Below are 16,000 nucleotides of genomic sequence, written 5' to 3'. Positions count from 1 at the left end.
CCTCGAATAAACGCCCCTGGTGGCGTTGCATTTTCCAAACGGGGGAGGGGGGCATTTATTAGAGGTCATTTTTAGAATGATAATTCCTGTTAAAATCATTAGGATTAAACTTAAAACTCAAACTAAAATGACGAACTATGTACTAGAAACACTGACTTCTGGTTCACTTCCGGATTTCCGATGCAGATTTTCGCCGATTATTGACGCTATTATCGACCATGTTAGCAACTTGGTAAGCTTAATACACAAGATAGCATGGAAATATCTGCATTTTTTAAACATCTTTGTTGAAAAAAATGGTGGGGCATTTATTTGAGAGCAGGGGGCAACTATTCTAGGAAATACGGTACATGATATAAAATAGTAAGTTTAGGAGTCATCATTGTTTTATTTTATTTTGTGTTTTTGTTTCCCTGACTCAGGCTCAATCATTTGGAAATTCCTTCAAAGAAGCTCAGAATTTAATCAACCCAGTATCTCTCTTTTGCTTCTCTGCAGTTAAGAAAACAAGTAAAAAAGGTGAGATTTTGTGCTGAAAACTATTTACTAATTACATTTTTTGCTTTAAAAATTAGATTTTCCCCCAGAATAACCAATTGAAAATTGAAAATTATACAGTTTAATCTTGCTATAGTCCCTAACATCTGAACAGCTGATTCCATTCTCATACTGATATTTCTAATTCGGATATGAACAAACAAAGAAAAAGCAAATTGTCCAGTAAAACCAATGTTTATTTTTCCAATTTAATAACCTATAATAATTAATATGCAGAATATTCAATTGAAATTGGATATGAGATACTGTATTTGTTCAAGCAAACTGATATTAGTTTATTAACTAAACTGCCCATGCAAATCTGAATCATGGTCTGAAACATATGACACACTGATGATGATAGATGAATATTTTGGGCCTTTTTTACATCTTGTTGGCCTATACAATGTAAAAAATAAGCGCCCACCCAAAATGATTTCATTAAGCGCCCTGCGCCTTGGGCAGTTAATGGAGCGAAAGCAATAGAGGCCGTCAGCGTGACGTCATATGCCGCCATCTTGTGGGTACACGCTGCGATGGTCGTTCGATCTCCATGCGTGAACAGCAAAATCACCGCGTTAAATGCGTGATAACAGCTGCGTGGCAAGCTGCGTCCTGCGCGTAGTGTCCGTCGCATGAACACGCAGATCATTAGTACCCACAAGATGGCGAAAGGCTGACGGCCTCTATACATGTAGTAAATATTTTCAGGTTGCAGAAGGTATTAAAATACAAAAAGATATTGAGCATTTTTAAGCCATATATTTCAAAATCAATATTAGTAACAATTGACTAATTTTGCTTGATTGTTTCACATTATGTTTGCATTTTTACATACTATTCTTGCATTTTCACACCAAGATATTGTTTTCCATGTACTGCACTTATCAATCTTCATGTATTCTTTGTATTATTATTTCAGATATGAGCATGCTGCGTTTGTTAGGTTTCATATATTTTCTCTACTTGTTTATATTTTCTGGTTTGGAATTCACTCTTACATTCCTTGTACATAAAAGGTTTCAATATACAAGGTAAGAATGATTAAAAATGTTTGATTTTTTACATTTTTAATGTATTGCTTGTTTTGTTTTGTTTTTTACACTGAGAAGTTGAAATTTCTTCAACTTGTTATTTGCTCTGGGAGCTTTATGGAATTAAAGTCACTTAGAAGTTAACTAGCGAACAACCTATGCTCCAGGAGCACCACATGTGGAAAATATCTCAAATATTCCCTTTAATTTTGTCTTTCTCTATTTCCACTTTTCTGCATTTTCTTTCTCTAGTTAATCTTTCATTCTTGTATCCCTTTTTGCTCTTCCTATTTCAACAACAAAAATGGACAATGAAAACTAACAAATTTATACTAAAAATGTTAAATATACTATCAGTCGTGTTTTGATATAAGCTGTCCATGCATACCATAAGTATTGCAATAAATTGAGTTGAGGGATTGATTAATTGATTGCTATCTTATCTCAAAGTCCTGAAAATTAATAATGAGTGTGAAATGTGTTACAATTAATAATCCACAGCCCAAATAAGATTGGGTAGCATCGTTAATGCACATAGGAGTGCTTAACCCAGTATGTCAATACCAGATCCAATTAGACTTTATTTATAGATAGTACTGATGAGACTCTAGGGAGGTTATTACGGTTAAGATGAGTTAGATTTTTGTCTCCAGTGTACTTATGTAGTGTATAGGAGAGAACATAAACAGCAATAGCTTTAAAGGTGGATGTTCGGATTGTAGCACATGATGTTTTCTACCTTACATCGAGGCCCGAGACCCACAAATTCTTATTTTAAGTTTGGATTCTAGAAGCAAAAATGTGCATCACAGTCAGAGTGGCCCATAGAATGGTACTGCATATGACTTCCAGTGTTACATACCACCAAACACCAGCTTAACACCATGTTTTTGTTCATACCTTCTGAGACACAAAACATATTTCAGGCCACAAATTTCACTGGATACCAAAATCTTCATTTGATGGGGTAAAGTGGGATATGAGGCTTTTAAATGAGGCACACACCCTCAATTCTACCATAGGACATTTTTATTATTTTATTTACATATTGAAACACAAGACTGAATTATATGGAATTTGATTCAAAAATACCATGAAAATGTAATTTTAATTAGATCCCAAAAGATGCACATGCTTAAATATACACAGATTGGATGTTGATTTTAATTCATATTTATAAATGAGCCCTGGGATGTACTTTTTTCTTCACAAAGGTATAATGTCCTGTCTGCTATTAAAGCCATAATGCACAATTTCTATATTTTAATTTTGTTATTCTCTACTCAAAATGCTGAAATAATATTATTAATAACTGTCTGGAAAGGTTTCCATTCATTCTTAACAAAAATAACAAAGTAAAGTGAAAAAAACCCACTGGCTATTTTTGCTGTTTAACCCTAACACCCAACCCTGCTTTTTGCTATCAGAAGTAGAAGAAACAAAAAAGGAGAGAAGATGAACAAAGAAGTCACTTGGCAGTTGGCACCCCTGGATTCAAACCTTAGACCCCCGCCAAGCACACAATCACCGAACGGTAGCCACACAGGTTACGCTGCCCTGTGCAGCGATTCTGTGAGCTTATAGCACTTAGGGTGATTGCATCATCGCAGACCCTGGGATTCATGCATGCGCAGTGGTTTTCATCATGGTATTTATGGGTGTTAGGGTTAACATGGAGTCAGGGGTAGCGCTAGGTCGCTTTTTGGGGTCCCGGACCCACCAAAATAGAGTTCGGACCCCAGTTTTTCAATCTAGCACTATTGCAGACATACTATTTATGCTGCGTTTGTGCAACTCGGACTCATCAAACTCTACTCCGGACCCCCTACTTTTTAATTGTCTGCAAGTTCGGGGGTCCCTGTGGGCACTGGAGTGTTTAGTTCTAGCGCTACCCCTGCATGGAGTTACTAGTATCATGATTATATTGGGGACTTAAAGGCCCATTCAGTGATTTGCTCATCCGGACGATCGTAAAAATCATCAAAATTCAGATTTTGGTACCTTTGTAATTGGCATAGATGTGCTAACATAGCCTGCTAGTGGTTCGGTCGAAAAGCGTGTATTTTAGACAAAATAAAGCATTTGCATGATTCTGGACTTTTGATACTGACAGTACAAAAAGTCCGACTCGAGATCGAAGAAGCTCACTCTCCACGTACCAACACGCGTTGCGTATTGTTTCTACTACTTATTACATCAGTAGCTACTATTTTAAACAAAATACACAATTATAACTGTTTTTCGTATTTGAATTGACCGTTAGTTTGCCTCTGTGACCTTTAATTGCTTATTTTGTTTTCTACTACAAAAATTAAGCGTCTGTTTTAAATCAATTTAGACTCTACTTCCCCCGTGTTAGAAACACTGGACTGGGAAGTTTTTCCAGTCGATTGGTGGCGCACTGTACGAAAATCTCGATTTTCTCGAGTCGATCTGAGTTGAAGTAGAAAACCTTTCTAAAACTTCTGTTTTTTGACTAATTTGTCGATGTATTCAGGGGAAAAGTGGTTTAATTAAATTCTGTAGACTTATTCTTTATTTCTAAGCAACTCTGACAAATTTCCATTTTTTTTAATGTTCCTGTGAAATCACTGAAAGGGCCTTTAATGTCTGAATATGACAAACACAACATATTTATCTGTTTCCACTTCAATATGCTGTCACACATATTAACCTTACAAATATGCTTAAAAAAATCATATTTTAATCAAATGAACCAATTTCATGTTATAAGATCGTACATTATGGCTCAGTAGGGCTTTGGTCTGGGAAAGCGGAAAGCTGCCAATTTTTGCAGGTGTTTGACTTTCTTTGTCATATATGTAATTATTATGTAAATCAATCAACACACCCATATCACAAGTATCAATATCGTAGCCAGTAGCTATGTATTATACATTCTTTAGTATCAAATATATTAAAACCTGTGTTGTTTTGAATGAAATATATCTTAGCATTATTAATATATTTTGTATAATCTGTGTACCCTAATGAAGTTACTGCACATATTATATGCTTAAAGTTTCACTCAAACATACCAGCCTATCATGAGTGTAATACTTCCTAAAACAACTTTGCCTAATGAAAGTAATTTTAAATTAAACGTCAACACTACTTCCTCATCAACAGCCGATGTTGTTAGCTCTGATGTTTTCTTGGATATGGCTAGAGACTTGCCTAAATTTGAATTTTTTTGTTCTTTATCACAGTAGTTTTACAAACATGGGAAACATGGAGATTGATAGCTTCCTTGTTTTGATTTTTTGTTATGTGTTCTATATTTCAGTATACAACAAGGAAGAATGTTTGTATTCATGGGGTTAATAATGGCTCTAGTACAAGGTAAGAAATTACAACATGTTACAAGTAATGTAATATTTTTTATTTTCCCCCTTTTTGCTGTTTGACATAGCTTTAAAATATATCATGTCCAATGTCCATAAATGTCAAAGTGAGTGAAAATACTGCATACATTGATATGCAAGACCCAGTCATTTCAATGAACTCGGCCATGTTTTAAGCAGTGAGAAATGTTAATGTTAAATATCCATCCACTGCATGCTAGCTTGACAGGTAATTAATACTTCAGTCTGTATTAAGCATGTTCATCAACTTTGCCAATATTAGTGGATTTTTTTAATTGAAGAGGGAAGAGGAGAAAGAGAGATTCAAATACATTGGCTGGTTGATGTTAAGAATAACAAAGCTAGTCCAAATTGCCATATTTAGCTTATAAGTACATGTAGGTGAACAGGTATGATTATATGTAATAAATTTTTTGTACACCTTTTAAGAAAGCATACTTCTGTGATGTTGACAAGGTACCGCTCACAACGCATACAATGCGTATGGCGGCGAAATTAATATTGTGCATTACGCGTAAATCACACATACTATGCTTCACAGACGCCCTGTTAACATCACGGTTAATGCTCTCATTAAAGGTTTACAGCAAAATATTATAGTATTTTGCTTCCTGGTGTATCCTGAAATGGCTGAACTTTGACCCAGCTCTCTTCTCTTCCTGTTGATTCCATGTGGTTAGAAAAGGAAATAATGTGGTTCTTCTTTTTCCTCAAAATGTTGATTGATCCATGCTGAGAAGTACTGATAAACTTATTTTCTTCCCTGAGAGGTAGATGAGTGGTGTGGTTGCCAACAATATTTCGTCGGAATCACTGGTCAAATAATATTTCGCTTAACCATTGGTTTCTATAAGAGAAGAAGCTACCAAAAGTGAGAGCCAATGTTAAAAAGTCACCCAATTTTGTTCTTAACCATTGGTTTCTATGGGACAGGAAATAGTCACCCAATTTGGCTACCATATTACAGGTTTGGCAATCCTTCACAAGCCTACTTGCATATCACCTGTAAAGTAGGTTCAACCAAAGATAGGAAACATTCAAAATGTACCTAACTTCCTTCCTGGAAGGAGTATCATGAACAAAAATTGTGTTGTTCTCTCAATTTGGCAAGTTTTGTTTACAGGAAAAAGGAAGTTGGTATCAGATGTGAGGGGAAACAGGAAGCATGTAACAGTCAATCAAGTGTTTTGTACTTTATTCTGTAACTTTAGAGAGGAATGTTCAGTGATGTTGAGCCTAAGCTGTTTTCACAATTTAAAAAAATTAGGTCGAGACAATAATGCCATCTTGTCACTCTAAATGCTGGTGACACATTCCTAAGTTTTATGATCAGTTACAGTAATGTAGACATGGAGAGATAAAGAATGTCACTTTTCTTAATATGTTGCCCTATTGATAATCTAAGTACATTCCAAATAACTGAGGTTCGTGTATTTGTACCTCTCTGTTGAGCATCGTAGAAAGGTAAAGTCATTCAAAGTGCCCATCTCTTTTTCCTTGGTGGCAAAACTTTCCTGAATAAACTTGTTGTGGGGTTTGCTACTCCTCCTGCACAATGACTGGTTTGCCTTCCCAGTACTATATTATGTCAGTACCTATTATCAAAGACAGAGATAAAAAGATTTTATCGCGTCTGATGTCACTGTCAATTATGATCCTTGATTGGTTTACACAGGTTAATAGCGCGTAAAAGTAAGGACGATTTATCTGGTGCCGATAGGAGAAAAGGAATAGCAGCAAATGGCGAAATATTACGTATTTTTAACAAGGCAAAATGCAGCTTTTCTAGGCATTGTTGACATGGTGCCTTCGCGAAAGAAAGTTTCCTACTACAAAGACCTAACTTTTGAGATGGTTTGCATGTTTGAAGGTGCAAAATTAACAATAAGGTGCCATCATCACGATACTTGTAAACAAACCGTGTTCGAGTTTGATTGACAGATGACGTCAGACGCGATGAAATCTTTTTATCTCTGTCTTTGATAATATTTATACACCTGGGTGGAGAGAGTCAACAGGGAGGTTAAGAGTCTTGTCTAAGGGCACAACATGATAGCACCACCACCAGGATTCGAACCCGCAACCCTCCAATAATGAGTCAGAGCCTGTACCGCTAGGCCACTTTGCCCTCTACAATCATCATTATCACCATGTATTTATGTTACGTCCACAATTGTTATGTATTTCAGGTGGTTTTGTAAGAAGAATTAAACCAGGGAAAGAAAAACGGATGGCAGTCATGGTAATTATATTCAATAAATGAATAAATAAATAAAATGTTGGGCATTTATACAGCGCCTTTCACATGTGCACATGTACCAAAATGCTTTATATTTATTCCGCTGTTGTTAGAATATGTCAGCTGCCATACAAAGCACAAGGCATGCTCATACCTTTGGGTGTCGCTAAATGGACAATATTCATAACAGCTCCCCATTTCACCCCTGGGTAGGAAAGTAAGGTAAAGTGCCTTGCCCAAGAGCACAACATGATGGCACAGCTGGGGCTCGCTCACACGCCACCAATTACAAGGCAGAGCCTGTACAGCTGCGCTAACATACCCCATTTTCAACATAAAGATAAAGCATACTTATCATTTACAGATAAAGCATTCTTAGCATATTCACTGGGATTGATCTTGTTCTTATGAACCTATTACAATAACATCAAAATCTAAATGCGATCAGATTTGTGAGTGTCTCATCACTCCCAGCAGAGCAGGAATGGTAATGTGAATTATGATTATGAATATGGAGTTCATCTATTATAAGAAACAAGTTATGGATTACATCATATTACATTAATTCAAGTACAATATTTATACAGTGCTTCCTGCCCCCTTAATAAGAGCCCAACAAATGTGCTGCAAGCAATGTGTCAAAATATGTTAATGCTACATTTCTTTACCAGATGTTTCTGAAATACTATGTAATCGACCTGGTATTTCAATTACAAGATTTAAATAAAGGCATTGAAGGCTACATGCACGTCCACAGCTAAGTGTCACATAATTGAGCTTAAGTTTCAAAATAATGACTCTATGTTGGTCAAGCTGATATTATTGAGCTTGATGATTACATAGATATTCAGCAGAAATAACCAGCACTGTAATGTATTGGACATAGAGTGCAAATGAATTACAGTACTCGCGAGTACTTGTCAGACAGGGGCAGATTCAGGGGGGCTGGGGGAAAAAGAGAAGATGCAAAAAAACCTGTTAAAATACAGTGAAAAGGGCTTTTTTGCCACCTTATTTGCACAATTTTCCAACTCCATCAAAAATCATTCATCAGGCCGCCCATTTCAAAAACATGGATCCGTGCCTGTCTGTTGTCAGAAATCCACTAAACCTGTGTTGTGGATATGTCCTCTGATCTGTTGTCTTCAGTTCACTTCTTGCCCCTGATCTTTACCTATTTTGGATGAATTACACTTCCTCATGGTTTCTTGTCAGCAATCTTTATATAAAGTTCCTTCTCAATCAATAATGTATTTATCAATTTTACAAAGCATCATGACAGCAGAAGGCTTGATTCTGGGGCCTTGAAAATGCCTGTGGGTGAAGCATGAAGTGAAAATACAAGCAACCAAACCCAAAGGGGTTAACATCAAATTTGCGTGGTTAATTACCTATAGGCCTATTTATGCAAGAAAAATACTTGGAATATCTTATAAATGGGTTTTAAAAGACCTTGCCATTCACAGTATAAAAAAAGATGATCTGCACGAAGTATCATTCATGTAAACACTTGTGCCGACACTAGTAAACAGAATATTTGTGTGTGCACTAATGCGTTTGTATATGTTTCAGTTTACCTTTCCAGATATTTCAAAGTAATATAAGGTTTGAAAATGTCAATGGGTATTTCATGGCATTTATGCCAAATTACCTTTGTGATATTAATCAAAAGTACGTACCTGGAATTTTCCCTCCCTATATTACCAGCCATTCTCGAGAACAACATTTCAAACGTTTGATTGGACCAGTATTTATTTCAACACTATGTTGTCTTGATATTTCTCATTGTTGTAATACTGTTCCTACTTTTCATTCATGTTATTGCAGGGTATGGTCATTTTAATGCCTTCCTTTTTGATGATAGCTAATGCTACTACTACCACCTTATTCTATGCAGGCTTAGCTCTCTTTGCATTTGGTAAGTATATCAAATCCTCAGTGCCAGAAGTGAGTTAGTGCAATAGCTGCCCTGCAATATACACACTCAGTATATTGTACTCATCTACACATGGCAGCTTTTGCACTTGCCCTCATCTGGCACTGAGCAGTCGATGTAATCTTAGACACAAATATTACCTACCATATTCTCTTCAATTAAAGCCATAATGTATGATTTATGTCAAATTTTAATTTTGTTATTCTTCACCCAAAATGCTGAAATATTATTAGTTGTACATGCCAGGAAGGGTTTCTGTCCAATTTAAACTAAAATAACAAGCTTTAAGTAGGGATGACCATCATAATTTCATGTTGCCCCTTTTGCTACAAAAGATTGTTTTCTGGAAAGAACTCATCAACAGAAGTATTTTGGTGGTTAAATGGTCAAAATCGGTCAAAAACTTTTCGAATTATGAATTTTCAAAGTTTCCCATTCTGACCGGTCATTGGAGCGAAATAAATTGACAAAGTCTAAATATAGCAATGTGAGCAAAATTGGTATAAGCATGTATTTACCTTTTTATATTTCTTTATTTTAATATATATGCAAACATGAAACAAGCATATTGTGAAAGTATCAAAGGGGTTTCTTATGAAATGGCACTTTACTAGTCAATAGCATTAAATATTTCTTCAAACCGAGGCACTGAAATCATGCTTTTAGAAAACATTTGCCAAAAATCATCCATAATGGCCAAAGTGGCACAAAATCAAAAGTCCAGGTGAACTTTTTTCCCACAACAATATACACTACACATAAGAAAAATACTAATGTACTACAAGGGATTTTCAACATAGGAATCCAAACAATCAAGTACCAACATGCACAGCTTTATCCTGATATCACTTCTGGGGTTTTAACAAAATGTTTAACCTCTATTGTGATTGGCAGCAGCATAAGGTATCTCTTTGATAGCTGATAATGCCCAGCCATTCAGCAAGTGGCTAATAACAGACCTTGATAGGCTTGAATGAATACTGTCATGTGCTACAAAACCATCACATCCAGGGGCTGGTCACTCCATATGCAACAGAGAGCACAGTACTTTAACAATGGAGTGAAAGACTCATTATTGATTAGGTGCGTATTTTAAAAGTACAGCTCCTGTGCGTGTATAGCAGCAAGTCAGTGCAGATGGTATAAATATAAGAAAATGTTTAGGGTTGAGATCAGGTGAATAATACAACAAATGAGCATGAAACTTCACATTTATGTTCAGAAAGGTGTCTATTTAACATGATTCGAAAGGTGTTTGGAAATTCCAAAGGAAAGCTGGTGATTTAATTTTTAACTCGAGATCTACTTGTCCGCTTTTTTTTTCCTTTTTACAGAGGGTATGATAGAGGTAATAACAACAACTCTGCCAAATTACAGCTCAGTAGGTCAAGGTGTTCACCTGATCTTTTTCATCTGAATATTTTGTGCCATTCTGAGCAGTGCTGCACTGGGCCACTGGCAATTCAGCGCACTGTGGCGATTGACCAATTTTGACTCACACTTACAGAAAAACCAAATAAGTTATGATGCTGTAATTTGCAGGATAGTTACAAAACATAATTGGCATTTAAAACATCTCCAATTTTTACAGAAAAATTATGAAAAATAAAAGAATGAGCTCAATTTAGAAATGTCTGTGCAAGCAGTGCACAGTTGAGCTCCCTGCATGTCTATGGGAGTGTTCTAATCAAGTTGATGGTTCATTGGTCATCCCTACTTTAAGTGAAAGAAACCCTATTGGCTATTTAACATGATGTTCTATGGCAGACATTAAAGCATAATTGTGACTTTATGTCAAAATTGTTCTGTTGTACTACAAACACAACAAATGTGGCTGATTCCATGTAGGTGTAAGTTAAGACATGTGTAAACATGACAAATATGCCAAAAAATCCAGTTTGAAAAAATGGACCTATTTCATTATAGAGTGCTTGCATGAATGGTCATTAGTTCAAATCATCCTCCAGACACACTCCATATGATATGCTAATGCATGGAGTACAAAGAATTAATTTGATCAATACCAGTTAAACAGGTGATTGGTATTGTACTCAATGCATTTGCATGTCTTCTGGAGCGTATCTGGAGGATGATTTGAACTTATGATCTTCTGTGCAAGCACCCAATAAAATTGTACATTATCCATCCCTAACCCCCTCAGGGCTTTTTCGCGACGGGAAGGGAAAGAAGGAAGGAATAAAGAGAGAAAAGAAAGGAAGAAGTTGTTTGCTCTAGGTGGGATTCGAACCCGAGACCCCTCGCATGCCAAGCACTGGGTCGGCGACACCTTGCCACGGGTCTTGGGCTTCGCTGGCCAGCGAAACCGTGCCTATATATCACTTAGGGTGATTGCGTCATCACACCACGTGGGATGCAAGCACGAACAGCGCATATATCAAGTAGTATTTTGTAGTACTTGGTCCTGTTAGGGTTATGGCTTTAAAGCCTACCATTTTTTTTTCAACCTTCAACCAATCTGTTCCATAAATGCTGTCAAAATAGCATAAAGTACCCATGTTTTCGAAAATGTGATTGCCAATTTCATGATATCTATGTGTGCAGCCATTGTTATCGACAATTATTGTTTGTGGAGCACCACAGCACTGCCAGATGGTACTACTGATGTTTTTAATGGGCATTGCCATTGTGAAAATAACCTCTAATTAACGCTTTTTTGGAAAATGCAACACCCCCGTGGCGTTTATTAGAGATAATAGAGATATGTGATGCGATCAAGCAAAATGAGTCTGAAGTCTGATTTTCAATGTTATTACATGAGCCATTCTTAGAGCTTTGTTTTGCTGAAAACCCCATTATAATTTGATATACGGTTCCAGAGATATGGCCATTTGAGGATTGCTCAGAACAATAAAATACAATGGAAGTTGAATACTATTATTGGCTAGATCTGAAAATCAATATTCCCGACATCGGACTCATTTGCTTGATCGCATCACATATTGTATTGTACATGAAATTGACCTTTTCGGTAAATCCCTTAAACCTTTCCGAGTACACCTGAGAACTCGTCATTTGACGTCACGCCGATCAGTGCCGATGCATACATTGTTTATCGAATATCGTTACTGTGCATTGCAAGTCAGCATGATGTCAAATGACGAATTCTCAGGTGTACTCGCAAAGGCTTATGGGATTTACCGAAAAGGTCAATTGTGGGTGTGGGGAACTCTTTACAAGTTGGGCAAAAGTAACACAAACAAGGATGATTTTTCGTACAAAATAATCCCAATAACACTGAAGTTTTTACCCACAAAGGTACACTCTCTTCATATAACTTTGTGTGTGTGGGGGTGTGTATGTGTAAATATACCACTCAAAAAGTTGAACGTAATGTGAGAAATAACCATTTTCTTGAAGTATAAAATTTGTGTCTTTTTTGCCACATATATTTTTCTTTAAATATGTGAAACTTAACTTTGCAATTGCATCTCACAACAATTATCTTGTATCCCTTTGTTTACAGCTTCTGCATCAGTTGTGCCTTGTATGACAACTCTTGTCTCTGTTTATGGTGAGTACATTACTGGATTTTATTATGTGTTTTCACAAGTTTCGAATTTAAATAATGAAGAAGGAGGTGGTCTATAGACTATAGGCTTTCCCCCTTGCAGGGTGTAAGACAATGCAAGACAACAACTAATATATGCGAGGATCTGAAATAAACGATGCAAGCCCTAAATGACGATTTGGGGGCTCGAGCAAACTAACTTATGAAAGTTTTGAGAGAGAAAAAAATCAGGTCTCAACAGGGATTGAACCCCGGTCGCTGGATTACCGGTCCAGAGTCTTAACAACTGCACTACCTGAGTTCAGACAGTTGGTACTCAGACAATCTCAACTAAAGTCCCCATGATAACTTTTCAAAGTTTGAGTTAGGATCAGGGTTGGGATAACCTTGAATTATTCCAAATAATAATACAAGTTTATGCAAGATTCTGTAAGTGTTGAGGAGAGGGAAACAAAGGGCACAAAATCATACAAAAGAAAAAATGATGAAAGTGTATAAATAGTAACTGTTTGAAACTGGCATCTTTAACTGTTAACAGAGTTTAAATATTACTGTCAGGCTACTACTAGTGTTATGATAACTGTTTGACTGCAACTTTGAAGAACTTCAGGCTGTGTAAAGTAAATGATCAGAAGATGGCCTGGATCAGACATGTGTTTTGTATCTTTTATATGAAATGATGGAATTCTGAATTTCTAGTATGTAAATTTAATGTTAACATGACTGAACTGTTTATTTAACAGGTTCAGCAGACCAGAAGGGAACCATCATGGGCATCTTCCGTTCACTAGGGGCTCTGTCCAGGGCATTTGGTCCGGTAGTGTCTTCTGCAGGTAAGTGGGTATAGGCAGTAGGTTACAACAATGATTGGTTTATACTGCAGTTCTTCCTGGGCCTCAAAGAAGAACAGATGATTAAATTGCATTTTCAACTGATTGAGTGTCCCAGGTTAAAGAAGAAATAAATCCAACAAACAAAAACAATTATAGTGCAAGTATAGTTTACAGTATTCTAAATTTGAGACTTGAAGTGTAGTTCAAAGGATGTAGGTTACAGGGCACATGATAAACAAATTGTCAGGTTTGTATTATTTTATGAACCACATTACAAATGAATCCAAATGATGGCGACTATACTTTGGTTCACCTCAAGTTTGGTAGTGACGTACGTGCATATTTCGCTCGCTGCAGTATCAAATCATGTGCGTAAATTTAACACACGCATACAGGAGGGGTTTGTCGACACTCTTGCAGCACAACCGCGAAAAAGCATTGATGTCACTACCGAACTTGAGGTGAACCAAATTATATCATTAAATAATAATCCATAGAGGTTTGCATGTTCATATTGTATGGATGACATGGATACATGTTGATGTGTATATATATACTTGTGTACAAGTTCAAAGCTGTATTCATTATTTTAACCCAACCAATATTATATGCATTTTTCCCTCTTCACAGTTTATTGGGCATATGGGGCTTCAACGTGTTATATAGCAGGCAGTATCCTTCTCGTTGTTCCACTCTTCCTATTTACAATGGTTAAACCACAGAAGATGGACTGAGCACATTTGTAGAGCACGGCAATGGCAGAAAAATGGACTAAGTATATTGAGTAAATAGCGAGCAAGTTTGTGGATACAAATAAGTTATGGCTGAATTATGTTCTCCATCCAGCCTGAGGTATGAGCCACTGTGGGTGTAAGACATATCATTAACCAATGGGATATTCCATTTAAATATACAGTCCCCATGTGGAAGATTTTGGAAGTATCTTCCACAGGGGGAGTATGAATTTCAAATGGAATAAATACATTAGGCAGCTCCATTTGAATTTTATACACCTGCTGAGAAAGATTCATCCTGAATCTTCCACTAAGGGAGGGTGAGTTTCAAATGGAGCTGCTAATATGTTCATTCTATTTGAAATTCACGCGTGTTGGTATAACAGAACATATCGTAATGATTGAAGTGTTCTTATTATCAGCATGTGCATGTCATTAAATCATAAGTATAAGTAGATATATTTTTCTGTCTTTTAAAGGGGCATTTTGTGATCCACAGCCTCATCCCCCACTTTTCCCAAAAAAGTTGAGATTTTTACACCACTGGATACCTCTGGCTACATAATGTTTATGTACCAAATATTTCTTGCAGATTAATTCGTTTAGCAAAAATATCGCCAAATTTGAATTTCGTTCTGGTGCACCAGAACGAAATTACAACACATTGTCTATGGAGCAGTGTAATACACATAATCATGCATAACTCGCAAACGCAAAATCGGAATCAACTGAAATTTTGGAAATAAGCTTTTTTCGTGGATATCGACTGAAAAATTTCATAAAAAGAGGATGCTAGGATCACGAAATACTCCTTTAATTATCAATTATTGTTTCAAAACAACTCAAGTATAACTGTGGCTTGTGGAAAGTTGTATGGTTTAATAGTAAGATTCCAGGATTTATCTACCTTGGTTCAGAACAAACAATTCTTTTAAAATGCATCCAAATTGATACTGCTACAGTCAGAATGGCAAATGCATGAACTCCTGCTTTAGCTTCCCTTTGGTTTTGTAAGGGATGTAAGGATAACCAAGATAGAACTCTGCTGTTAATATAACATGGTGAAAAGTGTATTTGTTATCATATACACACATCATATTTCAAGGTGAATGGGGTGGTTTTCTTGGGTGGTTTTGTTTCATAAAAGTTTGTTAAAATATGTGTCAATTAGGTGAAACCTAAAGGTAGGATTTTATGTTTGTCTTAAGATATATAATGTAACACAGAGTGTTCACTCTTTCTCCAAGTATTGGTGCACTGTGTGTAAATTGGCAAATGTTCACAGGGCAGTTATTTGCACTTACCCACTTCTGGCACTAAGCAGTTAATTTCCTGAAATTAGTGCCTTTATGAAAAGTCACCAAAAAGCACCAAAAATTAAAATTATTGGGGACCTTTCACCCTCAAAATAGTAGAAAAGTACAAAACACTTAAACCCTATTTGTGTTGGCCTGTTACAAGGTGTCATTTGAACTGATGCAAGTTATTTATTTGTACCTTATGTATGTGCTTGAAGTCTTCACATTTAAAATCTAATTTCTAATATGCAAATTGTGTCCAATTCAATCCTCAATTTGTTGATGTCCTCCAAGTATGTTACCTGTTATCCATGTTGAATTCCTTCAAAAGAAAATGTGCATGTGCCCTCATGCAAGTGTGAACTGCATGTGCAGGTTGAAAAAGCAAGCATCCTTGAAGTATTTTCTTTACATAATATTGTATATGTGTCATGGCAAAAGTAAATCAAGTTTGATACATTTATCTCTTGTAGTTTATGCCAAGTGGCACTTGAC

The 16,000-nt window shown here is 36.3% G+C and overlaps 1 protein-coding gene across 2 annotated transcripts in view; it reads left to right on the top strand.

Annotated features, from left to right (window-relative positions):
• LOC140148768 (major facilitator superfamily domain-containing protein 10-like) overlaps window positions 1-15,672 on the top strand; it is a 36,560-nt gene extending 20,888 nt beyond the window's left edge. For both annotated transcript variants that reach the window (XM_072170825.1, XM_072170824.1), the window contains exons 7-14: window positions 423-519; window positions 1,460-1,571; window positions 4,858-4,913; window positions 7,126-7,178; window positions 9,003-9,093; window positions 12,596-12,643; window positions 13,384-13,473; window positions 14,104-15,672. In XM_072170825.1, the coding sequence (XP_072026926.1) occupies window positions 423-519; window positions 1,460-1,571; window positions 4,858-4,913; window positions 7,126-7,178; window positions 9,003-9,093; window positions 12,596-12,643; window positions 13,384-13,473; window positions 14,104-14,207 (651 nt within the window). In that variant the 3' untranslated portion in view covers window positions 14,208-15,672. The remainder of the gene's footprint in view (window positions 1-422; window positions 520-1,459; window positions 1,572-4,857; window positions 4,914-7,125; window positions 7,179-9,002; window positions 9,094-12,595; window positions 12,644-13,383; window positions 13,474-14,103) is intronic.
• Window positions 15,673-16,000: the final 328 nt, after the last annotated feature.

Source organism: Amphiura filiformis, chromosome 3, assembly GCF_039555335.1.
Source record: "Amphiura filiformis chromosome 3, Afil_fr2py, whole genome shotgun sequence".
Classification (NCBI taxonomy): Eukaryota; Metazoa; Echinodermata; class Ophiuroidea; order Amphilepidida; family Amphiuridae; genus Amphiura; species Amphiura filiformis.
The sequence above is the reverse complement of the archived record's forward strand: the minus strand, read 5'-3'. Positions and strand labels throughout refer to the sequence as shown.